At 47.4% G+C, this 27,255-nt stretch overlaps 1 protein-coding gene across 1 annotated transcript in view; it reads left to right on the plus strand.

Moving 5' to 3' along the window:
• The first annotated feature begins 9,954 nt into the window (after positions 1-9,954).
• IGF2R (insulin like growth factor 2 receptor) overlaps positions 9,955-27,255 on the plus strand; it is a 109,738-nt gene continuing 92,437 nt past the window's right edge. The window contains exon 1 of the mRNA XM_081251059.1: positions 9,955-10,302. Coding sequence (XP_081107185.1) covers positions 10,154-10,302 — 149 coding nt within the window. The 5' untranslated portion in view covers positions 9,955-10,153. The remainder of the gene's footprint in view (positions 10,303-27,255) is intronic.

The raw sequence follows: 27,255 nt of genomic DNA on the forward strand, positions 1-27,255 counted from the left end.
GACTTTCAGTTACCCTCAGCTTTTGGCATTCATGCTTTTGTGTAGTTCCTCCCACATTATATAAGTGTTGGTCTACGTGGCCAATAGAATATGGGCAAACTGATGGTATGTAACTCTAAGGCTTTGCCTTATAAGGCATTGCAACTCCTATCTTGGTTTCCTGGATTGCTTGCTCTGAGGGAAATCCAGTCACCGTGCTGTGAGGATGCTCAAGCAGCCCTGTGGAGAGGCCCCATGGAGAGGAACTGAAGCCTTCCACCAACAGCAACACCAACTTGCTAGCCACATGAGTGAGCACAATGGAAGCAGATCCAGCCCATCAAAACTTCAGGTGATGGCAACCTTGGTTAACGTTCAACTGAAACCTTAAGAGAGACACTGAGCCAGAACTTCTCTGCCAACCCACAGAAAGTGGGAGATAATATTTAAATCATCAAGTTTGGGGATAATTTGTTAAGCGGCAATAGATAACATATACATTTCTTTCATATTAGGTCAAAAGACTCATGATAGAGTAGCAGGCAGGTCAGAATGAAGGGTTAGCAATGAAACAAAGGACAAAGAAGGAGACTAAGTAAGAAGTCAAATGACGTGAGGAGGAGGGAAGTAAAAGGGGGAATGTATGATAGCTACATGGCCCAGATTTTTCAGAGCAGTACAAGCTCACTATTCTGATAACAATAACAATAGTAGCTTTTATTGAGCACTTACTATGTGTGGTGGTATCTCTAAGTGTACTTTCTTTAAGGGACCACGGTTCTGATTTCTTGGATTAGAAAATATGCACCTTAGAATAAGGGAAGAGGAAAAGGGAGGGAACAGTAAGTATGCGGGAGAAAATCTGGACAGTAGGGAACTTTGAAAATAAGACTAAACAAAAATATATATATTTATATGGAATTTTTTTTTTTTTTTTTTTTTTTTTTTGCGGTACGCGGGCCTCTCACTGTTGTGGCCTCTCCCATTGCGGAGCACAGGCTCCGGACGCATAGGCCCAGCGGCCATGGCTCACAGGCCCAGCCGCTCTGTGGCATGTGGGATCTTCTCGGACCGGGGCATGAACCTGTGTCGCCTGCATCGGCAGGCGGACTCTCAACCACTGCGCCACCAGGGAAGCCCTATATGGAACTTTTAAAACTTGCTGAGGGGCTTCCCTGGTGGCACAGTGGTTAAGAATCCACCTGCCAGTGCAGGGGACACAGGTTCGAGCCCTGGTCCGGGAAGATCCCACATGCTGCGGAGCAACTAAGCCCATGGGCCACAACTACTGAGCCTGTGCTCTAGAGCCTGCGAGCCACAACTACTGAAGCCTGCACACCTAGAGCCTGTGCTCCGCAGCAAGAGAAGCCCCCGCAATGAGAAGCCCACGCACCACAAAGGAGAGTAGCCCCCGCTCGCCGCAACTAGAGAAAGCCCGCGTGCAGCAACGAAGACCCAACTCAGCCAAAACAAATAAATAAATAAAAAACAAAAACAAACAAACAAAAACTTGATGAGGTAAGGGGAAATGTTGAAAATATCTATGTGTGTATTATAGATATAGGACACTCTTCCTCTTTTCCCTATTTCATTTCGTTTTTCCATTCATTCAATAAATATCTAGGTACTGAGCAATCACTGTTCTGGCCCTGGGATCCAGCACGAGCAAACACAGTCACAGAGCTTGCATTTTAGGGGGACTTTCTCTTTCTCAGTGGATGGCATCACCAAATACCCAGTCATCCTACCAGAAACTTGGGAATCATCCTAATTCCTCTCTCTCTCTCTCTCTCTCTCTCTCTCTCTTCCAACCTCCACAGCTGGTCCCCGGCATGCTGATGAGTTTGCACTTCTTTCTGTTCTCTGTTCCCACTGCTGCTGCCTTCACGTGAACATTCATCATTCTACCCTGGTGGATCAGTTTCCTGGGGCTGCTCTAACCAGTGCCACAAACTAGGTGGCTTAGAGCAACTGAAATTTATCGTCTCATAGTTCTGGAGTCCGGAAGTCCGAGATCAAAGTATTGGCAGGGCCGTGCTCCGTCTGAAGGCTCTAGGGAAGGGACTGTTGCAGGCGTCTCTGCTAACTTCCGGTAGTTCCATGGCTCATGGTGGCATAACTCCAACCTTCACTTGGTGTTCTCCTGGCGTGTGTGTCCGCCTCTTCACATGATGTTCTTTTTATATGGACACCTGTCATATTGGATCATGGGCCCACCCTACTCCGGAATGACCTCATCTTAACTAATTGCATCTGCAAGAACTCTGCTTCCCAGTAAGGTCACATCTGGGTTACTGAGGATTGGGACTTTAGCATCTTTCTGAGGGGTACAATTCAACCCATAACACTGGGTTAAGTTACAGTCTTTTCAACCAGCCTCCCTGCCTCTAGTAAGTCCCCCTCACATGACCTCTACACCTGTCCTTCACAGGGTGGTCAGTGTGATCTGGCTAAAATAAAAATCTGATTATGTGGCTACTCAGCTAAAAATCCTCCCGAGTTTCCCTTCTCTTTATTATTATTATCATTATTTTTTTTGAAGTATAGTAGATTTACAATGTTGTGTTAATTCTGCTGTACAGCAGGGACTCAGTTATACATATGTATATATTCTTTTTCACATTCTTTTCCATTATGGCTTATTACAGGATATTGAATATAATTCCCTGTGCTCTATGATAGGACTTCATTGTTTATCCATTTTATATATAATAGTTTGCATCTGCTAACCCCAAACTCCCAATCCTCCCCTCTGCTACCCCTCTCCCCGTTGGGAACCACAAGTCTGTTCTCTACGTCTGTGAATCTGTTTCTGTTTCATAGATATGTTCATTTGTGTCATATTTTAGATTCCATATATAAGTGATATCATATGGTATTTGTCTTTCTCTTTCCGACTTACCTCTCTTTAGCAAAGCACAAAGTTCCTCAAAATCTGGCTTGAGCTTCCCTCACTAGCACCTCCCCTCCCCAATTCCCCACCCCATCCCCAATCCTTTACTCTGACTTGTGTTCTGGCTAAATCAGCTCAAATTGTCTCCTTCGGGAATCCCTCTTAGAGGAAATTCTCTCCCTTAGCTCCCTGTAAGTCATTGCCTACCTCCTTATGACACTAAGTAGTAAATCGTTGGTTTCTCATCTTTCTTCTTAAATCTCTGAGTCCCTTGAGGCAGGGACTGTGCCTTCCTTGCACTCCTAGTGCTGAGTACAGTATTAATTAAAAAATAAATACTCAATATGTGTTTGTTGAATTAACTTTACTGTCTTCTCATGGAATTATGCATTTTGTGGAGAGTGAGTAGAGAAGAGAAAGATGATGGTCCAATCGTCCTATTATAGTTTTTTTGTTGTTGTTTTTTTTGTGTTCACGGGCCTCTCACTGTTGTGGCCTCTCCCGTTGCGGAGCACAGGCTCCGGACGCACAGGCTCAGCAGCCATGGCTCACGGGCCCAGCCGGTCCGCGGCATGTGGGATTCTCCTGGAACGGGGCACGAACCCGTGTCCCCTGCATCGGCAGGCGGACTCTCAACCACTGCGCCACCAGGGAAGCCCTAAAGTGAGATTCTTGCTGGAGTTGCCACAATGCAGCTGCCACCATTCATTCTCACATGTGTGTCTCATAATGAGCTCCACACAGTTTTCAAGGGGAACTTCACAGGAACTTTCTCTTCCTCGGCTCCTATGAATCCCCTCAGTTTTCTTTCCATGTCTCTGCTTCTTTTCTGGCCTGTTCTCTCTTCTCCATAAACATGGTGCTCCCCAAAGGGGCACTTTGCATTTTCCAAACATGGCCACACCTTAATACCTGTCTCCTTCCACTTGCTCATTGAGAGCTGGGGTCCAGGGCTCCTCCCCCTGGATCTGGGCAGGGCCTAGTGACTGCCCTGACCAAGAGCGCACACCCAAACCAGTGTTCTGGGACTTTCAAGCTGAGTCCCCCTCTCTCCCCCTTCTCTCTCTCTCTCTCTCTCTCTCTCTCTCTCTCTCTCTCTCTCTCTCTGCTTGACTTGGAGCCCAGCCACCATGCTTGAAGGAGCTCAGGCCATGTGTCGAGGCCACATGCAAGGCATTCCAGCTGAGGTCTCAGCCGACAGCCAGCACCAACCATCAGACATTGGAGAGAATGAACCTTCAGATGATTCCAGCTCTGAGCCATCGAATCTTCCAGCTGAGGGCCAGAAGTCATGGAGCAGAAAGGAGACCTCCCTACTGGGCCCTGTCTGAATTCCTGACCCACAGAAACTTGTGAGAATTAATAACTGATGATTGTCACTTTAAGGTACTTTATCATATTCCAGTAGATCACGAATACACCAAGCATCCATCTTGTTCTCTCCCTGGGCTCTTTCATCCACTCTGCTGATGTCCAGTCACCCCTCCCATCGCCAATGCTCCTGTCTTTGCAACTATCTCCCCTGTAATTACTCCCAGCTCTGTTTAGTGTCCTATTACCAGTGACTGCAGGGCACCTTCCCCTGGGTATTCCTGACTAGTTATTGCACAGAAAGACACAGCATCTTTCTTTTCAAATCCATTTTTCTTCTTCTGTTCCCTTTTTCTGTTCTTGGTATCACTTTCCAATCTAGAAACCTTAATCTTCACTGCCGCCTTCAGTCTGTCCTGTCCAACCAGTTGCTAAGCGTTGCACTGTGTTGTCAGTTGGTATGTTTTGGGCTGCAAGGAATACAAAAGCCAGAAAAACATGGTGTAGCAGTCTGGATCCAATCAGAGGATAGAAACAGGGGATATTCAATATGGAAAATGATTAACTATGACAAAAGAGAAACTATAAGATATAAAGGAACTCTATGTGGTACCCTAGGGCTGGTACCAAGGGAGGACCAGCTTGGAAGGGGTTTAGATCTCATTGGAGAAGGTGTGGTTCAGCTCAATGAATAGCAGAGAAGTTCCCTAGTATAGCCAGGCTGGTCTGTAGTTGCATTAGGTCACTCTCTGGCATGCAGGTAGGGGGGCAGGCAGTCAGCAACCAGTGGTGTGGATGTCCTGGAAACAGCAGGAAACTCTCTTCTCTTGAGATTTCCCTCCAGAGCGTGTTCTACGCTCAGAAAGCTTAACATCATGCTCATTGTAAAGAGAACTACTTACAAGAATCCCTTTGTTCATAAAAGAGCATATATTGAAGGGTGCACTTGGAGCTGAGAGGCAATAAATTATTAACTAACACACATGGCTTAAGCAAATTTATTTATCATGTCATAAAGTGAATGATCAGATACTGGCCAGTTCTATGGTTTTGGTGAAGTGGTCAGCAACGTCACCAATGATCCTGATGTTTTCCATCTTTCTCCCACTGTGTTGGCCATATCTTCCCTTGGAGTTACAAGGGGCTGTAGCAGCTACAAGTGCCTTATACAGACAGTACTGCTTCCAGGAAAAAAAAAATAAGTGGGGTTGGGGGGAGAGGATTCCTTTGCATCACTTATTGGAGAGAAAAACATTTTGCAGAAAAATCTCAGGAGACTTCCCATCAATTTCCACGGTCAGGATTGGGGCATATGCTCTCTCTCCATTGTAAGAAAGGCTGTGTTGCAAGGGTCTCACATCTTTAGCTCTTTAGTGGGAGGTGGGCTTTGCCAGCAAACGAGGGCATGGGCAATGCCTGCGGGAAGGCAGCCAACTACATCCATCTCTATTCCCATGCCCCCTCTCTTCCCACCGCCGCTATTCCAGGTGGTCACTGGGCACCTAAGTGCCCTGCAGAGTCACAAGACCTGAGTTCTACTTTTGGCTGGGTGTTAACCAAGTGGGAACTAGGTGTTCCTGGGGAAGGGCAAAAGCCTTTCCACTGTCTCTTTTGTCACCTTAGTTCTGGTGCTTTTATTAAAGTGGCTTTCAGTCCATCCTGCAGCTAGATGGATTTTCCTGAAGAATAACTGTGAACTAACTCTCCCTCTCTCTCTCTCATGGTCCATATCTTTCAATGAGAAGGAAGTTTATGAGTTAAAATCTTGGACTTTCATACTAGATCATATCATTCACAATGAAGCTCTTACTAATTGCATGACCTCAGGGAAGGTATTTAATTTCTTTATACCTGAATTTCTCATGTTTTACGCGTGGATAGGATTACTATGCTCAGAGGATTCTATAAAGAGTAAACCATGAAATACAGGAATGGTTTTTGACACAGTGACTTTTTAATAGGTAGTATTTTATCAGCCATTATTGTTCCTCACTTTATATCCAATTAAATCTAAATTTCTTAGGTCCCCATTTAAGATCCTGTAGGAGCTCACCCCAATACAATTTTTCCAAACTTATATTAAAATTGACTATCTCCCCTACTAAATCATAAACTACTTGAGGGAAGGAGCACATTCCATAAGCCCAGGATTTAGTGCAATCTTTGGCCAGAGTTGTTTCTCTGTGTTCCCATGTGGTTTTCATTCAAGCATTCCTTGGCCGGCAGATACCTCACTCCTCCATCCTCATAAGGCCGTCTTCTCTGTGTGTGTCTCAGTGTCTCTACACCATTTCTTACAAGGGCACCAGTCATATTGGACTGAGCCCACCCTCCTGTAGCTAACAAAAATTACCCTGCAATGACCGTATTTTCAAATAAGGTCACATTCCAAGGTAGTGGGGATTAGGACTTCAACGTATCTTTTTAGGGGACATAATACAACCCATAACATGGGGTCTTGAGCTACATCTCCAAGTCTCTGTTTTCTCAAAGGTTTGCTGCAAAATTTAAATGAAATACAGGAGAGTTATGCCCTCTACCATTTGACTTTAGAGTATCTAATATGCAATTTACATTCAAGTTTTCCCAGTTATCCCCAAGTGTCCCTTACACCTTCCTTTTTAGGGATCTGGGCTCCAGTTAAGGGTCATGCATCACATTTTGTTGTCTTGCCTCTTTATTTTCCTTTAATTTAAGACAGTGGTGAGACAAGAGGGAAGGCGACAGGGCACAACCATTAAAATAATGACACAGCCGCTTGAGGATACAACAAGAACTGGTTAGAACCAATTATGTCCAAGATGGCAGAAGATCTGACTTCCAGTAGACCTTGAGCCTCATTATACACTCACTGTAATACACTAGCATATGCTAAAGGACACAGCCACAGGCGCCATGACAATTCCTAGGCTGACTGTAATAGGCCAAAAAGTGGGTGGTAGTCTAATTCCTGGAAATCCCCACCCCTTCCCCCAAAATAGTTGGATTAATCCTCCCACTTGTTAGCCTATGAAATTACCCAGCCCATAAAAACTAACCACCTCCACACCCCCGGGGCCACTCTCACCTTCTGAGACGACTGCATTCTGTCTACGGGATGTGTATCTCTCTAAATAAACTCGCTTTCACTTTACTATGGCTCCCTCTTGAATTCTTTCCTGAGTGGAGCCAAGGACCCTCACTTGGCAGCCCATCCCAGGAACTCTCCAGAGACCTGGGAATTCTCTCACTCACCTTTTGCAACAGTGGTTCTCATACCATCATGTGTATGAGAATCTCCTACAAAGCTTATTGAAACAATTTTCTGGGGCCCATCTCCAAAGATTTTGAGTCAACAGGTTGGAGTGAGGCCCATGAATTGGCATTTCTAACAAGCTGGCAGGTGATGCCAAAGCTGCTGGTCCAAGCACCACACTTTTGATAACTACTGATCTAGAACAAGGGTTGGCAAACTTTTTCTGTAGAGGCCAGTTGGTAAAATACTTTAGACTCTGTTGCAACCAGTCAATTCTGCCATTGTAGGCAAAAGCAGCCATAGGAATACATAAGTGGATGCTGCTACATTCCAGTACAACTTTATTTATAAAGCAGCTACCTGGTCAGATCTGACCTCAGTCTGTTGTTTACTCTTGCTTTTTTTTGGGGGGGGGGTGGAGGAGGGAAGGGGGGAAGTCTTTCAGAGCACTGCCATTTTGGAATTGTCCAGTTCAGTTTTCCTGTAGAATGTTTCACAATCTGGATTTGATAGTTTTATTTTTTATTAGATTTAGGTTAAACATCTTGGCAATAACACCACATAAGTGATATTGTGTACTACAGGGGGAAATTGTGAAAGACTTTGAAATGGACCAAAAAAATTATTGGGTAACTTCAGTGGAAAGCTAGATGCTGTCTAATGCAACTTTGTGCCTTAGCTGATTCTATGGGGTTTTGAGCCTTTCATTATCTTTGAGCTATTTTACAACTCTCTAAATTGTGGAATACTGATGGTAATGTCTAGGATTCTTGTCTTTAGAAATGCAAATTTTGTTCCTTTGACATCCATTGGACCTATGAGCATTGACTAATCTTCCATCTATTAGGCAATTTAACTTCAGCATTCCTGACTACACGTGTATGTGTTGGATTGTCTTTGGATTCTCTTTTGAACCAGTTGGAACGTGTTAGTGGTCTGACATTAATGAGTTAAGTATTATCTTTGACACATGTTCATTTTACACCTGCATCTGAGTCATGATTATACTCTCTTTTAAATATTATCCTTTAGCAGTATTTTTCATTGCATCATTTTAGGAAGCAGAAAATGTTAGTTTTACCAAATCTTGGTGATATGAACTTTAATTTCATGATAAAGGTGGTTCTACCAGACCTTTCCATTGTAAAGATATATTTTTCTTTATTAGGGAAATATCCTTTGCGACAAAGTGAATATTCCGGTTTGCAATTATTTTTCACCTGATGGTTTTAGTTTCCACTGAAGATCTTTGCCTGTATCAATTATAACTCTGGAGTTGCAAAATATGAACCCTTTCATGATGCCCACAGTTGGACATCTGAGCATGCCCTTTGAGCCATCACACCAACTTTCCTTTCTTGGGCCATATTCCTCTTTGGCAATATAGCTTCATGGCCAAGCCACACGCTCTGGGACTGTCTAGCTTGAGCTTAAACCCTGGCTTCTCCGCTTACTAGCCGTGTGACTTGCAAGCTTTTTAATCTCTCTGTGCCTCAGTTTCCTTATCTGTAAAATGGGTGCTATAAAGATACATCTCTTATAGGATTGTGTTAAGATTAACTGAGCTAAATCAAAGCACCAAAACCGTACTTGGCACATAATTACCTGCTCAATAAATGTAAGCTATACTTGTATGTGTTTGAATTCCTGCTTTGCCACATCAAAGTGGCTTTGGGTAAGTTACTTAACATCTTTGTGCCTTCCTTTCTCATTTATAACACAGTTCCTGGATTCACGCATGTTAAGTGCTAACACAGTGTCTGGTATGGAGTAAGCATTAAAAAGGATGAGCGGTTACCATCATGATTATTCTGTATAATAATCAGATTATTCTCTGTAAGGTAAACTTTTTGAGTTCATGTCTTTTCGGATTTACCTTCTTATTTTCATTGTGCCTAGCTCAGTCAGTCACATAGTATGGGTTTAATAAAATATTTGAATAGAGGGATTAATAAAGCTTTGCTGAGTGGCACTCGCTTTATAGTTACATTTTTGCCTCCTTTATATTTCAAGTTCCTATATTGGTGCCGCCCTCCCTTATTGTAGGAAGCCCACGCTTGGGAAATAACATTGTTACACAAGGTTGTGAGAAGCTCTTCTGGGCAATGGTTGGAAAGCCCCGTGTAGGGCTCCGCGATCTACCTCCGTAGGGCAAGAAAAGTGGGTTCCCATTCATCAAAGATCCGAAATAACAGGGCTGTGCGGTGGCATTTACGGCACCTTAAGTCTAAGCCTTATTTTCCCCTCCCTAACGGTAGAGGGTGGGAAACGGAGACTACAAGTTGGGAAGCACCCACATCGCGACCCAGAGTGCGCGCTGGGAGAAACTGAGGCGGTGGCCGGGTCCCCGCCGTGGCAACAGCCGAGACGCAGGCCTCGAGCCCACACCTGCGCCCGCGAGGCCACCGCGCCGCTTCCGGCCCAGCGCGTGCAACGCTCACGTGACCGGGCCTGGGCGGAGCCCGGCGGGCGGGGATCACCTGAACAAGCGAGTCATGTGAGCTGGGCGGGGGAGGGGGCGGTGCCGCCCGGCGGTCACGTGACCTGTTCCGGGGCCGCAGCTGAGCCCAGACAAGCCGCGCGCCTCTCGGGCTCCTGCTCTGCTCTAGCTCCTCGCGCTCCTCTCCGCCTCCGCCCCCGCCTCCGCCCTGGCGGCGCAGCCATGTCCCGAACGCGGCCCCCGGCAGCCGCGCGCCGCTAGCTCCGCTCCAGCCGCGCAGCCGGGGCCCGGTGCGATGGGGGCCGCTGCCGGCCGGAGCGCCCACCTGGGGCCCGCGCCCGCCGGCCGTCCGCCGCGCTCTCTGCTCCTGCTGCAGCTGCTGCTACTGGTCTGGGCCCCGGGGGCCGCGGGGACCCAGGGCGCCGAGTTCCCCGAGCTGTGCAGGTGGGTGGCCCGCCTGGGTGCAGGCTTCTGTCGCGGTGCCCCAGCGCACGGCGGGCGGGGTGGGGGGCAGGGGCGCTCGGGAGAGGGGCCGGGGTACCCGAGTCGCCTCTGGTCCGGGCTTGCTCAGCCCGTCCCCGAGGGAAAGTTGCCCGCGTGGTGGCGGAGGATAAGAGACTGGGGGTCATGGGCGCGGGCGGGGGGCGCGGGGGCTCCGGCGGCCCGGCGCTGGCTGGGGTCCGTCGTCGGACCACTTGTGGCTGTCACTAAGTCCAGGGCGGCTTTGTGTGCGAGCGGGCGGCCGCCGCCACCCGCCCGGGTGACACACTGCGGCCACCTCACGCCCAGCGCTTGCCCTCTCAGCGGTGTGCCTGCGAAAGTTGGAGGACGCAGGAACTACCGCTCTGCTTTGTTCCCACTCCACGTTTTCCTCAAAGTTCCACCAGCGGGGCTTTGGAGGGGGCCCTTAGTGTGGAAAGACTCACCCGCACCAATGGCCGTGGAGTTGGGGGGGTTTTGGTTTCATTTGCTGATTGCTTTCCTCCATGTGGGTTTTCCATTTTTTCTTTAAAGTAGCCTTTCTGCAGAAGGTGACTTTTTGGGGTTTTTTTTGGATCGGGGGAATGGAGGGTGGTCATCCAGTATTGGCTTTCAAGACTTCACCCTTCACTTCTCCGAGCCTAACTTCCTGTCTAGTTGTTCACATGATGTCATTGTCTCCGGGTGGATTATTCTAGTGGAGTCTTTTGCTCTGGGAACCATGATTGTATAATCGCACGTCCCAATGAGGGCTGTTAGTGTCCTGCCATGGCCGGGAGTCCTGGGGCTGGGGAACTGCCAATTCCGAGAATTTTCTAACCAACTTTCTCTGGACTGTTTAGGATGATGGAAAATACAACTTTTATTTATGTTTTAAACTTTGGTTTAAAAAAAAGGATGAAAAGTTCTGAAAGATTAGTGAACAGTCAACAGTTATCCCTGGTGTTAGCAAGTTACTTCGCAGAATGAAGTGAGGTTTAGCCCACTTTGAGCTGAATTTTGAGTTTGTGGTAGCGTTTATGGGGTTCATATTCTTCCCTGGCATCAGAGATGGTCCCATTACCCCTGAATTCAGAACTTGGAGAAATTATTACTCTGAGGAGAGTAAGGCTGAGCTCGCAATCGAAACGGAAAGGCCCGTATTCTTTCTTTTCCCTTTTTTGGAAAGGGGTAGCGGGGCGGGAGGGAGAGTTTACAGCACATAAGTTCGTGGGCCAGTTAGCCGCCATAAGATGGTTACTCACGGAAGCCCCCGTTACAGAGAAAAGGGCCCTAGCTGACACAAGGTCAAGCTGCAACTGACCTTTAAAGGAGGAAGTTTTGGAATAATGGCTGCTGTGACCAAACGCATCTGTGAGAAGTTAGCTCAGCTGGGCTAGTGGTGTTGAAGTCTTGGTGTTGTTAGCAAATTGGAATTGATTTCTTAATAGTTAAGGTTAAAGTTGGCCTCAAGGGCAGACCCCTACTCCGTGGCTGCGGCAGGGGCCCTCACTTTTGCTTTAGGGTGGTAGTCGTCCCAGCGCCTGGAACCTGGTTTATGAACCTCATCTCCAGGTGGACTTCGGCCTCTTGGTCCAGTAGGAAATGGCCGTTGTATCTTGAAATGCTTCGCCTCATGGTCACACATGGGCATAACTTAGGAAATGCTCCACGGTGTTCTGAGGGGATACGCATTTAGCATGTGCCCTCTGCGGTCATAGGAGAGCTTTCACGTTGGTTTAGGTCCTTTCTGCCAGCCTTCCTCAGGACCGCAGCCCCATGCAGGTCACAGCTGGGCTTGTGCACGTTTCTTTCCCGTTACTGCTCTGTGGTTTCACCTTGAGACTTCCCCAGAGCTGCGTTTAAAAATCTACACTTCAAACCCACTACCTGCAAAGTGAATTCTTTTTATTTGTTCCTGTTTCAAATGGATTTCTTGGCTTAAATACTTATTAAGACTTGTTTCTTTCTTTCTTTCTTTTTTTTTTTTTACCCTTGGGGAAGGGGTTTAAAAAAATTGGTTTTCTTGAATGAGGTAACACTGGCTAAAAAATCCCTTAGCTCTAGCACATATTTGAATGGGAACATGGGCTGAACATCTTTTTAAATGCAGTTTGAAAAATTCTACCAAGTAGCACCAAAGCCGGATGTTTTCAGCTGCCTTTTATTCCACCTCTGGGCGTCCACTTGTAAATAACTCCCCAGGTCTCACTGTGAGTGTGAAAAGCAGACTTCTGCTGTTACTGTTTGTGCAGCTTGTTGGTGGTAGCAATCCCCATAGACAACGGGTCACGTTCCAAATGTTTGTAAATTGGTAGCTTGTAATGAGAAACATGTTTTTCCGTGGAAGATTCTCCTGTTCCTGGTGGTTTGGTGCCTGGCGCGGTTTCCAGATCCCCTCAGGCGCAGGTTTGGGGTGCCCAGATGCCACCCAGCATCAGCTAGAGCCCTGGCAGGCAGTTCTCGTGTCACTGGAAAAGGGAGTTGGATTTTCGGGAAAACCCCTCTCCTCCCAAGCCCAGCTCTGTAGAACCTGAGAGGGTACTTTTCACCTGCAGTCCCTCAGGACCAACACGAGGGAGGTCTGGGCCTGCTTCAGGGTTGCCTGCAGGGCACCCGTGTGGCTCTCACACCTCCTGGGGTGAGGGTGGTGGGCAGGGGGCTGTCCCCTTGCAGTTAGTTAATGGCGGGGATGAAGGCAACAGCGAAGCAACTGACTCAGCAGCAGCTTTAATATCTTTGTTACTGTGGAGAGAGCTGGACAGTGAAAAGCGGGGACGACAAAGGCAAGTTTCCCAAAGTGTATCTGCTCTCTCGGCACTTTTAGTGCTTGTTCTTTGGAGAGCCTCAGTTGTGTGTTTTTTAAGCTTCACAAGGATTGACGCACCAGGTGAGTCCTATGCTGTGGAAAAAGTCGGTGATTCTTATCACTCACCTATTTTTTGGGACGTGGTGTGTAGTAGAAAGAAAGCACTTGAATCCAGAGGTCGGTGTGACTGCCCGTGGGACTGGCACGCATGGAGGGCCTGGGGCCCGAAGGAGTGCTGTGCTGGTGAGGGGTGTCCAAAGGTCGCTGGGGCAGGACCCACGAGAGCAAGAGGTGAGGGGGGCAGAGGGCAGCCATTCAGCGTCACGAAAGTGACCAGAAGGCCCTCCACTTGTCCGTAGCTTTACTCTTTACTGTGTGAGATACATTTTGTAAAAGGCCATCTTACGTATGTCATCGGTTAGTTTCCACCCTTTATTTTGGTGTTAAGAACGTTCTTAAGGAGTGCGGTTCTAACAGTTTGTACGAGTTATAAAGCAACGCTTTGGGCTGGCTTGATTTAGGTAGTTAAGTACCTTAAAATTTATTCAGAACAAGTTTTCCCCCAACTGTTTGGGTATAAATACTGGAAAGTTTTTGTTACATTGAGGACAAGAGAATAATGAAGCCAGCTGGGAGTTGAGGTTGGTTTAGTTGATGTTTCTAAGGAGATATTTTTTTTCCCTGTGATTTTTCTGAAGGAATAGTGCTTATATGCCTAATTTAGGCCACATGTTGAACCTGGACCACATCCATTTGTGTATGTTTCTTGCAACAATAAGTGTGTGTAGCCCAAGATTGTTAATTAGGGGTATGTTAGACCACATGCTTTAATTCTTAGAACAGCATCCTGACAGATTCCCAGGAAATGAATTCCTGATTGGGCTTCATGTCTTTTATCAGTGTTTCACGGAGGGATTTTTAAAAGATGGGGTCGAGTAAAATAATTTAGATGTCTCATCTTTATTTTGATCTTGGCATATAAAACTGTATTGTGCGGGGCAGAGAAAATTCATAAGGGTCAAAGAACTGGGACTGATGGTGGAAAGGAGCTTGTTCCTTTGCAGACACTGTTCTTTTTCTCCTTTTTCTTTTCTCTTTCCTTTTTATTGTCCCAGCCACGAGCCCTCTTGGTAGTGCCCCCACTGGTCATGGAGGTGGAGGTAGCTGAGATCTGGTATACTTGTGGGTCCTTTGTATCTTCCTCATAGCTGGCTCATGACCAGTGAGGGACAGAGGCCTGAATTTATGCCAATGGTGTCTCCTCCCCTTTAATCCTGGCAAGGTGACACAGGATTCATTTATTCTCCAAGTATTCCTTAGGCATTTCTTAAGCAGAGGGGAAAACTGGGAAGGGCCAGCGCTGGAGTGGAGACACCACCAACGGAACAGATCCAGAAGACCGCTGGCTACCGCTGCTCCCCCCAGGGAGGCAGCAACAAACGTCCTTCTCCCTTTACTTTTGCTAATTTTATTTTATTTATTAAAAAATTTTTTTTGCAGTTTTAGTTATTTATTTATTTTTGGCTGCGTTGGGTTTCTGTTGCTGTGCACTGGCTTTCTCTAGATTCGGGGAGCGGGGGCTGCTCTTTGTTGCGGTGCGCGGGCTTCTCATTGTGGTGGCTTCTCTTGTTGTGGAGCACGGGCTCTACGTGCAGGCTTCAGTAGTTGTGGCACACGGGCTCCGTAGTTGTGGCTCGCAGGCTCTAGAGCACAGACTCAGTAGTTGTGGCGCAGGGGCTTAGTTGCTCCACGGCATGTGGGATCTTCCCGGACCAGGGCTCGAACCCACGTCCCCTGCATTGGCAGGTGGATTATTAACCACTGCGCCACCAGGGAAGTCCTGCAATTTTAAATAATGTGTAGTCTTAGTTTTGATTTTCTTTTTGACCCAAGACTAATCTAAATGTTACTAGTTTTTGCCTATTATGAACAAAGCTGTTGTGCATATTTGTGTATAAGATTTTGTGTGGACATACGCTTTCTTTTGATACCTAGGAGTGGGATTGTTCAGTGAATGGGGAGTGAGTGAGTTGTCATACTGACATTTTGTATTCCCATCAGCAGTGTGAAGGTTCCAGTGTTTCTACATCCTTAACAACACTTGATCTTATCGGTCTTTTTAATTTTAGTCATCCTAGTGCGTGTCTCATGGTATCTCAGTGTGGTTTTAATTTTCATATCTCTGCTGACTCATGATGTTGAACATCGTTTTTTTGTATTTATTGAGATGCCTAATGATGAACATCTTTCATGTGCTTATCAACCATTTGGATATCTTTTGTATTGATTCTTTAAAAAATTTTTTTTTTGTTTTTCCTTGTCATCCCTTAACACACTTTTTTGGAGGTCATCTTACTGTGTTTTAAGAGTTCTTTATATATTATGGGTCAAGTCCTTTCTCAGGTATGTATCATGTGTATTTTCTCCCAGTCTTTGGCTTGCTTTTTTTTTTTCTTAATATATCCTTTGAAGAAAGGATATTTCTTAATTTTGATGGACTTCAATTTATCTTTTTTTTTTTTAATTGTTTGTGCTTTTTGTAGCCTAAGAAATCTTTGCCTGTACCGAGGTTTCTCACCCTCAGCACATTTGACATTTGGCCTGGATAAATCTTTGTTGTTGGGCCTGTCCTTAGCATTGCTAAGAGCACCCCTGGTCTCACCCATTAGATGCCAGGAACAACCCTTCCCCCCATTTGTGACAAACAATAATGTCCTCAGACATTTTTAAATGACCCCAGGGGGTGGGGAGGAGGCAAAATTACCTCCAGTTGAGAACCACTGGTCTACTCTAAGGTCAAAAATATTCTTTCCTATGTTTGTTTCTGGAAGTTTTATAGTTTTAACTTTATGTTTAGCCCTGTGATGAATTTTGCAAGTTAATTTTTACGTATGATGTGAGGAAAAGGTGAAATAGAAATAGATCTGTTTCTATTTCCTGATATTTTATATAGGAGGCTTGCAACTGTGTTTTTTTTTTTTTGCGGTACGCGGGCCTCTCACTGTTGTGGCCTCTCCCGTTGCGGAGCACAGGCTCTGGACGCGCAGGCTCAGCGGCCATGGCTCACGGGCCTAGCCGCTCCGCGGCATGTGGGATCTTCCCGGATCGGGGCACGAACCCGTGTTCCCTGCATCGGCAGACGGACCCTCAACCACTGCGCCACCAGGGAAGCCCTGCAACTGTGTTTTTAAGTGAGCTTGGGCTATAATTTTCTTTGCTGTACTATTCTTGGCTGAATTTAGTATAAAGAATGTTTGCTTTGTGGAGAGAGCCAGTTAGCTTTTAGTATTTTATATGCTGTGGAACAGTTTTTGTATAGGATGGACAATTTCTCTTCCTTAAATTTTGGTAGAACTCACTAGTAAAACTATCTGGGCCTGGTGCCTTTGTGGATGTAGAATGTAGTGGAAGAGGAGTTTTGATTATGGTTTCCATTTCATCTACTTCGTTTATTAAGATTCTGTACTTTTTTTTGAGCCAGTTTTGATTATATTTTCTGAGGAAATTGTCATTTTAATTATGTATTCACATATAAATATGTAGCATGCTACATATTTGCTTTTGGAAATACTTTCTGAACCTGTAGGTACATTTTTTTAATTCCTGATTTTTTTCCCTTAACATATTTACTAAAGACTTTTCTACCCTTTTTAGTCTTTTCAAAAGAACTAGCATTTTAATTAGTTAATTAATTTATAGTTGACTGCATTGGGTCTTCGTTGCTGTGCGCATGGGCTTTCTCTAGTTGCGGCGAGTGGGGGCCACTCGGTTGTGGTGTGCGGGCTTCTCATTGCGGTGACTTCTCTTGTTGGGGAGCACGGACTCTAGGCGCACCGGCTCAGTAGTTGTGGCTTGTGAGCTCTGTAGTTGTGGCTTGCGGGCTCTAGAGTGCAGGCTCAGTAGTTATGGCGCACGGGCTTAGTTGCTCCGTGTTGCTAGTTAGGTTTTTTTTTTTTTTTTTTTTTGCGGTACGCGGGCCTCTCACTGTTGTGGCCTCTCCTGTTGCGGAGCATAGGTTCCGGACGCACAGGCTCAGCGGCCATGGCTCACGTGCCCAGCCGCTCCGCTGCATGTGGAATCTTCCCAGACCAGGGCACGAACCCGTGTCCCCTGCATCGGCAGGTGGACTCTCAACCACTGCGCCACCAGGGAAGCCCTACTTAGGTTTTGATACATAGTTTTTTCATCCTTCAGTTCTAAATATTTCCTTCTTGTACCCAAAAGTTCTAACTATTTAAACTTCCTGGACCCACTAATTTTTAAAAATCTTTTCTTTCCCCAGGTAAATGGAATCCCCCCCGCACTGTGGGCAGTAAATGTGGTGAAACTGTGGCCTAGCACCTAGTCAAGTTAATAGTGTTCTGTGTGTTTGGAAAAAATGTTCTCTGCTTGGGTCAAAGTTTCATTAATTGTGCTGTTCAGCCGTTCTTTATCATAACGTATATTTTGCCCTGCTGGGTTTCTCTTTTATACTTTGTGTCTGACTACCACTTTGGTCAGGGCTCCAGAAGAATGTCTTGTGTTCTGTCTCCCAGGCTAGCAATTCTCCTGTTGTTCATAAGCTCTTCAACTTTCCTGTTTTTTTTAAAAATTCCAACAAGGTTTAGAGTTGATATATATTCACAGCTGCCTGTTCTTCATGGATGCCACAGCTTTCCTCATCCCCTGGAAGATGTATTGTGAAGTTCTGCTCTGATTGCTCTATTAATTCTCTTTCCTTGGGCCCAGTTTCTTTGTTGGCATTTGTCATCTCATTTTCATGGTGTTGGTGCCCTTGTGACGACTGGTGCTTCTTGATCGTGCTCTTTGCAGTAAGCCTTCTCTGGGACATTTGTGGCCTCTTTTTGTGCAGCTGTGCAGGATCGAGCTGGGAGCAGTTGTTGGAGCTTGGCTGCAAGTTGCTGGGGGGAGACCGGGGGATGGGCAGGGCGTTCCTCTGGCTGGTGTGTCTGTGTGGCTGGTCTGAGGTGCTTTTCTGTCCTAAGTATCACACCCAGCCCTGTTCCTGCTTGGAGACAGCTGCTGGGTCTCTGTTGATTGCGGTTGGCAGGGTACAGTGAGGGCTGCCTGCAGGTGGAGTTGGGAGAGCTGGGTTACTGTGCTGGTGTGGCAAATAACTTCTTTTCTCTGGATCTCCGTTTCCTCCTCAAGAGGGCTGGGAGTGAAGTTTTGGAAGTCAACTGTCCTGCTTTTCAATGTGGACAGTTACTGATCTGCTGAGTTTTGGTTTCCTTCTGTGTCAAATCAGGGTGCTAATCATGTTTTTAGTGTGGTATGAGAACCAGAGTGCGTTCAAGTGCCTGGCCATCCTCAGTGTTCACAAATGGTGGTGACGGCAGTGATTGCTTTCTTTCTATATGTTGAGTCTCTGCATTAGGTCAGTGATATTTTTAGCTGGTTACTCTGAACCCCCGGCTTCTCCGTTAGTGCCTAGGGCTTTCTGCCTCAACCAGAGGGCGTTCCGTCTTTATCCATTCTAGCCATTGGCACTCCATGTAAGAGTCCTTTTGAGAAAGAAACATCTCCATCATTTAAAAAAGCTTTAAAACCACTGGGCTGTGTGATTCTCAGGGTCCATTTTGCATCCAGAATTCTGTGGTTGCGAGGTATGTATCCTTCAGGATTCCTTTAGCTCTGAGTAGCAGAAAGCCCAACTCGAGTTCGCTTGCACAAGGAGGTGTAGGGTTGGGCGGGCGCCAGGTGCCATATGTCAGGCGGCCCCAGGCCCTTTCCTGCCGTTTTCTTGGCATCGCCCTCCTTCCTGTGGTGGCTGCGTTAGTCCACCATCCAGGGGAGAAGAGAGAGCCTCCTTGTTTGTCTTTCGTAGGGGCCCTCAAGGCCCAGAGGACTTCGGCACGGTGTCCGTGGTCAGAAGGGGCTCCCATCCCGGCTTCCCTGGAGCGGGTGGGTGCTGGGTTCCGGGGCGTTTGTTGTAGGTGGGGAGCGGGTGCAAGAATGCGGGCCGGCGGGATGGATGTGAAAATCCTTCGTCAGCTCCACTTTGCTGTACCAGTTAAGAACCAGCTGCTGCTGCTGGGGTTTTGAGGTGCCCAGAGCAGTGTGTCACGCGCCTATTTCTGTCCTTATGGTAACCAGCGCGGGGGAGGGGGCGGCCTGTGTGCAGGGTGGGGGGAGATCCCAGTCCCTCTAGTTTCTGGGAGCATGAAACTTGCCTCTCAGATCGACCAGAGACCTTCAGTGGGATTTTGCTGTTGCTTTTAGATCCTTTGGTGAACCTGTGGAGGGCAGCTTCCCCAGGGCGAGGGAGCAGTGTCCTGCACGTGTCACTGTTCACTGGGGGCCAGGAGAGTTGCAGGAAATCAGAGGTCGTGAAAGTACCAATTCTAGTTTTGTTTCAGGATATGGAGGGACCAGGGAAAGACGAAGGAATGTGGCAAGAGTGAAACGTGGCCTTTGCCGGCGGCAGCCTGGGAGGAGCCGTCGTTTAAACCAGAGCCTTTGTGCTTTAATGCTGTGAATATTCCTCGCACATACGTGTGTGTGGTGATGAAACACGCGGAGCGCACACGGAGAGCTCATCCAGGGGTCGACGGCCCATTGGGTCTCGATCGTGTGTGACATTAATTTGTTGCCATCTGTGTGATTCTTTCTAGTTGAAAACCAGTTAGACATTTAGAAAACACTGTTCTGTACTGAAAGCCACTCCCCAGCACTCCTGGCCCCTCACCCCTGGCCTGCAAACAGAAACCCAAACCACCAGCATGGACGTGCTGAAGGGGTGGCTTCCTAGAAGTGACAAGGGCGCGCCTCCACTGAGCCACCTTCTGTGTCCTCTGAGGCCCATCCACCTGCTGTCTGCCGGAGGAGTGTTACCACAAAACAAAGCGAGAAGCCCACAAGACTCTCTCTCTTCTGCCTTTTGACAGTGGATCCTTTACAGGGGGCCGTGTGAGTTAGACACTTGGGTGGACGGGCTGACTGAGGCAGGGGAGAGGGTCTGTGGGTGGAGCTGTTTCATGGAGGGTGCACTGTCCCGAGGTCTTGCTGTAGGCGGAGACCTGCGCGTCTAACAGGGGAAGGGTGTTCTAGGCAGAGGGACCCACGTATCAGTGCTCCGGGGGGGATGCTGGCTGACGTGGCTGGAACACCATGAGCAAGGGAGAGGGTGGAAGGCAGGAATGTTTAGCAGAGGATTAGCTGGGGGCCAAGTCCCACAGGCTATCAAGATGACTCTGAAAAAGAACGTATGTGTGCGTATAACTGAAATCACTTTGCTGTACAGCGGAAATTAACATTGTAAATCAACTAGACTTCAAGAAAAAAAAATGAAAAAGAAAAAGTACAGCTTTGGCTTTTATTCTGAGGGAGGCAGGAGCCTGGGAGGATTTCGAGCACAGGAGTGACCTAGAGGGGAAGCTGGTATTTTTGATGGACCAGGTAAGAAGTTATAACAGATTGGACCAGGGTTGTGGTGACAAGTGGTCAGATTGTGTATACTTTGAAGGTGGAGCTGATAGGATTTGCCCATGATTGGATATGGGATGTAAGGAAAGAAGGAGAAAGGTGGACTCTTAGGTTTTTGGTCTGAGCACTTGGAAGGATGGAGTTCCATTTTCAGAGATGGGCAGGGTTGTGGGGGAAGCAGGTTTAGGGACCGCCTGGAGGGATTGGGTGGAGGTTGTGACAGTGTTCGCAGGTCATTCAGGGAAAGTGCTTGGGGAGGGGTGGGGGGATATAGTTGTTCTTTTAGATGAACGCAGGAAGGTGACAGCTGACGTGGCACTGTGCTTCCGGTCCCCAGCTGGGTGTTAGGGTTTCTGAGTTGTATGACCCCAGCATCTTGAAAGCAGAGACTTTTCTCCTGTGACCACATCACTGGCCTTTGGGAAGAACTCCCCCCAGAGAGCGGCCTCATCAGTATCGCGAGCTAACCAGCTGAGCTGACTGCCCGGAAATTAGGAAGGCAGACTTTCTCTTGTACTGAGGGCTCCGAAGGAAGGGTACCAGGTCTGGGAGGGTTTGGGGGACATTGGTGATGGCCTGTGAGGGGACCGAGCCTTAAGGTTTGATTTCTCTGCCATGGGCTGGGTTGACGTTAAAGGCAGTTGAATTCCGACCTCCATATAATTAAGGAGGAGGTTTAGCCTGTAATTCAACCCTTCTTTCTGCATTTGAGGAACAAAGTATGAGAGCATCCAGATTTTAAAAAGGTCCTCAGTGAGCAGGGTTTCGGGTTGAAATCCTGGCCTGCATCCTGGTATCATAGAGTTGATGGGAACAAAAATGCAGCAGGTGTAGCAGAGGGAGGACAGGCCGGTCCTTCGTGGTAGATTTCTGTTGTGGAGGGCACTTGCCGATTTACTAAGAAGCCCAGCCTTGCAGTGCAGTGAAACCTCTTGAGGGAGAGTATGACCTATCCTTTTCCACAAGCTTCCGATTCATCGGACCTCTGTTCTGGTGGCAGCTGGTGGCTGCATGGTGCAGGCTTGGGTGCTCCCAAGTGCCTGTTCTTCTGTCTTCTGAGACGTCCCAGGAGGTGGCTGGTGTGTGCGCGTATCTGTGTGTGTGTGTGCGTGAGCGCGTGTGTGTCCAGAGCCCCCGGTCTCTGTCTTGAGCTGCTCCTGGAGATGGCCCCCAAACAAGGGCCTGCCCCCCGTCCCTTTCCCTCTCCTCTCCAGGGCCTGGCAGTGTCATGTGACAGTCCTTTAGGATGGACTCGCCAAGGTAAGTTGGTGAACTCAGTTTTTAGGCAGTCTGAGTCCTGCTGTTGATCCAGGTGAGAACTTAGATCGTAATAGTCTCAAAAGCTCCGTGTTCCCAGTCTTGGTTTTCCTCGCTGTGGCTGTGAGGTAGACAACTTTGTAGACTGGAAAGGCGGGGCTCAGAGAGCTTAAGTGTGTCCCACAGGGCTGGTCAGGGTGGGGCAGGATTCAGGCCCAGGTGTGTGGGCTCCTTCCCCCGTCGTCCTGGCACCTTTCTGGGGGAGCTTGCCTCTAGTTCACGTGACCTCTCCTGGTCACTCACTGATGATGCGGGTTTTAAAAGCATCCCCGCCAACCCCCTGGTGCCTCGGGCCCTAACGCTGACTTAGAGCCTCGCCTCCAGCGGATCCCTCTCCAGACACTGGCTTCCTGCTCCCAGACCCTGCGTAACTACCAGGGAAAACCAGAGACTAAAAGTCTGACATTCCCTTGCTTTTTTTTTTTTTTTTTTTTTTTTGCTGGCTCCATATCTTTATCCACAGCTTTGTGGGTTTCTTAGAATAGGAAGTGAAGTACTTCCTATATAAGCTTTGGCCATGATGCTGTGTCAAACTCATGTGTCCCCCGGCCTTCAGATCAGGGTGCATATTTATTGGGCCAGATCAGATTTTTCTCTCTTAGTGTCGGCAGCAAAAAGTTATCGACAACAGTGGTTACATTATGCTCTTGACATTTCTGCTGCAAATGTCCATTTTGGAAACCCTGCCTCTTTCCATGACCTTTCCCTCTGCCATTTCCCACCACTCCCTCCCCTCTTCCTATTTTAGGAGACTGTTGCAGATTTTGAAGGTTGGTGGTCTGGAGGTATGAGCTGAGAAACTATCTGATGATGATAAGGGGCAGTACTGAGCCAGATGTTTCCTGAATATTCTGTTAGAGGACTTGGATGCAGGCCAGAAGCAGAGAAATCTTTTTTGATATTCAGGTTGCAAAGACTTTGCATTCCCCTCGTCCCCCAAATTTGGTATTTGCTGCTCACTCTAGATTCAGAAAAACATTCCTCTAGCCAGTGACCATGCTATGTGAGTTTAGCTTGTATATCACCAACTTTTTTTTTTTTTAAAAGGAAACCAAATTATAGATTCATACATGCTTACTGATTTTGTTACTGATCACATCGTACCTCTATCCTGCTTTATGTACCAATGATTGTAGGCCAGTAATCAAGTGTTTAATAGCCACATGGCCATTACCATAACCCCAAGACTCATGGTGCGTGGGGGAACTAAGATTTCAAAAGAGTGTGGCCGTGTGGCAACATGTGAGTAAAGGACAGGATGAAGGTTCATGGAGCTGTTCTGGAGGGAAGGGACTCAGTTTTCTTTTTAAAAATATTTTATCAATTTAAAAAATTATTATTTTTGGCCACACCACGTGGCTTGTGGGATCTTAGTTCCCTGACCAGGGATCGAACCCGCACCCCCTGCAGTGGAGGCTTGGAGTCTTAACCACTGGACCGCTGGGGAAGTCCCAGGGACTCGGTTTTCTAAGATTTTTTTTTTTTCCTTTTCTTTGAGGGGTTGGGCATACCGTACATTTTATAGTGGGACTTTATATATACTTCATTTTAGATGTTTGCTCTTTTAAAAATTTAGAAAGAACCCCAAATTATATTTGCAAGGTGTTGCAGTTTTGCAGGTATTCAGTGATGATAATATATGAAAACTTGAGAGGTGTCACATTAACACACCAGTGTCACATGGTTGAGAATAATTGTCCAGTTGTAGCCTTCTGGCTTTTTATTTATTTATTTTTTCTGTGGTACACGGGCCTCTCACTGCTGTGGCCTCTCCCGTTGTGGAGCACAGGCTCCGGACGCACAGGCTCAGAGGCCATGGCTCACAGGCCCAGCCGCTCCGCGGCATGTGGGATCTTTCTGGACGGGGGCACGAACCCGTGTCCCCTGCATCGGCAGGCGGACTCTCAACCACTCCACCACCAGGGAAGCCCGGCTTTTTCTTTTGACTGCTCTCTTTTGGACAGACGTTTGCACCGCATTCAGCGGAGATGGCTTTGTGTTTCTCTTCATGAAGCTTTCTGATCTCTGGGCACTTGTCATGGTCGGTTAGACTTGCTTCTTCCTTGCTGCCTCTAGCGTGGTCCCGTTTTGACCAGGTTGCGTTCTCAATGTGGCATTTGCTGAACAGGACTGGGGAAGTAGAAGTGCCTTCCTGTCTCGGGGGTGGTTGACACAAGCGTGCTACTTGTGTACTTCCTTCTAATTGGTGACCTGCCAACACCTTTCAGGATATTATGAACTGTAAACCAAAGGAGGTTAAAATGGATAGACGCAGACTGACTGCCATCGCCCAGGGTGGTTTCGGCAGAGGCGGTGGGATTACAGTCAGGGGCAGATGGTCTCAAGTTTTCTTTAACCAAGGGAACGACAGCCTGCGTGCTCACCTTATACAGTGAGATGAATTGTCCACCTCCAGGGCATATCTCAGCCACAGAATTCATTTTATTTTTGTATTTTTTAATATAATTAATGAATTAATTCATTTTGGCTGAGCTGAGTCTTTAGTTGCGGCATGTGGGCTTCTTAGTTGTGGAGTGCATGAGGGATCCAGTTCCCCGACCAGGGATCGAACCCGGGCCCCCTGCCTTGGGAGCGCGGAGTCTTACCCGCTGGACCACCAGGGAAGTCTCCAGAACTCACTTTAAAATCAGACATCTCTTAAAGTGGTTTGCCTTGTATGTGACCTCTGTCCTCTGCCCTGTTCCCTGCTGGCTCGATGGTTTGATTGCAGGATGTTTCCCAGTTAACTGATGACGCTATTGGACTCTCGGCTGAGGTTTTCGGAGGGCAGTGTTCTGCTGAGCTCAGGAGTCTTTTTAAAGGAGGGTGTGAATCTGAGGCGGGGAAAACAATATAGATGTGTTCCTTCTTGGTGGAATTCTCAACCGGCCTGGATACAAAAGTGAGGTGAGGGCGGCCCGTGGGGAGGAGGGGGCTGAGGGAATTGATATTCTTTCCGTGGAAACGAGTTGGATGAGGGAAGACAGGTTGCTGAAGGCAGTGCCTCTGGTGTGTGGCAATTCAAAGTGTGAGAAAGAGAAAGCAGAACTGGACGGGATGGGGGGAAATAGTAGCAGAAGTTGAAAAGGTAGGCAAGAACTTGAGCTCAGAAAAGTGTCTCATCTGTTGATCAGTTTGACTTAGGGTAGCCTGGATCTTCACAAAGGTCACAGCCTCTCCTTAGGGGCCGTGCTCAGATGCATTCACTCACTTTGGAAATCGACAGGCCACACAGGATCTGCCATTTTATTTTATTTTATTTAAACTTACTTTTTAAATTTTATTTTAGTTTTGGCTGCGTTGGGTCTTTGGTGCAGCACGCGGGCTTTCTCTAGTTACGGCGAGCGGGGGCTACTCTTTGTTACCGTGCGTGGGCTTCTCATTGCGGCAGCTTCTCTTGTTGTGGAGCACGGACTGTAGGCACACAGGCGTCAGTAGTTGCAGCCCGTGGGCTCAGTAGTTGCGGCTCACGGGCTCTAGCGTAGGCTCAGTAATTGTGGCTCGTGGGCTCTAGAGCGCAGGCTCAGTAGTTGTGGTGCACGGGCTTAGTTGCTCCACGTCATGTGGGATCTTCCTGGACCAGGGCTCGAACCCTTGTCCCCTGCATTGACAGGCGGATTCTTAACCATTGCGCCACCAGGGAAGCCCTGGATCTGCCATTTTAGGGGCATCTATTGTGACAAGATTTAAACTGTAAAGTTTCCTGGAATGGTTTGCCAGCTTCAGTGTTGTAATTGAAAGTAAATATTTTCTGAAAAGTTAAAAAAAAAAAAACGTAAACAAATTGCAAGTAAATGAGGCAGTTTACCTTAGTGTAAGCGCTGGCCTGTGGGGCTGAGACAGCCCTGGCTTATGCCTGGCCTTGTCATTTCATACTTGTGTGATGTTGGGCAAGGGGCTTCAATTCTCTGAGCCTTGGAGTCTTTGGCTCTGAAGCAGAGGAATTCGGGAGAGTTGATTAATGGCGTGAGGTGCTTGGGTGGCTTGCTGAGTGGCCGTCAGCGCCTGTGGTTGAGAGTTTGCTGTGACGCGTTCTTAGTTCACTGACCGGCTTCCTTCCCAACCTGCCAGCATATATTGATTCTGTCCATATATATGTCCATATGTCATTCTGGGGCAGGGGACACTCCTGTCCAGAACCACGGGGCAGTTGGGGATGCCAGACACCTAAGAAGATCTAGCGATGGGTGGTGGGAAATGCCAGGAGGGCTGGCATCAGAGCTAAGGACGCAGCAGGGACCAGCCCACGTGGTCCGGGGGGCGTTGCATGCGTATCCATGTGTCTAATCGTCAGGTTTGCTTTGAAATGAATTTGGAGTCTTTAAGAGGGCGTGGGCGACATTGGCTAGTGGCATTTTATACTCTGGAAAATGAGGTAAGAATGGCAAGGATCTTGCTTGCTTTTGCTAATTTTCAAAGCCAGGGTTCTAACATAGGTGGTTTTGTGTCCAGAAGAACATTTCTAACCGGGATTAGGCTGCCTTCTCAGAGGATATGAACTGAATTTTGCAAGACTTGGAAGTGGGCGGGGCTTCTGGGTGATGCCCCTGTGGACCACCCGCTTCCTCCGGCCGTTGTGGTTCTTCTGCGCCACCTCTTTGCATCCTGTTTCTCACAGATGAGATGGAGGACAGCATAGAACCACAGTGTCTTTTAGAAGAAGACTTGACCTGATACGAGTGTCAGAGTTTTGGTGAAAATGCCCACTGGGCTTTCATACCTATCCTGCTGCAGGAGATGCTTGTAACGCAGATGTATTTAAAACGTGTGTGTGTGTGTGTGTGTGTGTGTGTGTGTGTCTCTCTCTCTCTCTCTCTCTCTCTCTCTCTCTCTGAATGAAGACTACATTTCCACAGAACTTGCAGGTATTTTATTCCACGGTTTGTTTCCTGCTAAAAGTTTAAAATTTTAACATCTTTGGTCTAATATGTTGGTCTCATTTTTTCCTGTTAGTTTTTTTTTTCCTCTTTATTTGTGTAGGTCCAAAAAGCGTACTTTAGAATATAGACTTCTCTGGGAATCTCAGCTGAACGGTCTCAGTTGCTTGGCTCTTAGATAAATCATAATGTTGGGTTTCCTCATTTTGGCTGTACAGGTTCACTTTTTTTTTTTTTTTTGCGGTATGTGGGCCTCTCACTGTTGTGGCCTCTCCCGTTGCGGAGCACAGGCTCCGGAGGCACAGGCTTAGCAGCCATGGCTCACGGGCCCAGCCGCTCCGCGGCATGTGGGATCCTCTCGGACTGGGGCACAAACCCGTGTCCCCTGCATCGGCAGGCGGACTCTCAACCACTGCGCCACCAGGGAAGCCCTACAGGTTCATTTTATCGCAGAGAATTTTCTAGTGGAAAACTTTTGGAGAAAAGATTATTATTCATTAAATGTATCAT

The sequence above is a fragment of the Mesoplodon bidens genome (genome assembly GCF_964165515.1).
Source record: "Mesoplodon bidens genome assembly, chromosome: 12".
NCBI classification, from domain to species: domain Eukaryota; kingdom Metazoa; phylum Chordata; class Mammalia; order Artiodactyla; family Ziphiidae; genus Mesoplodon; species Mesoplodon bidens.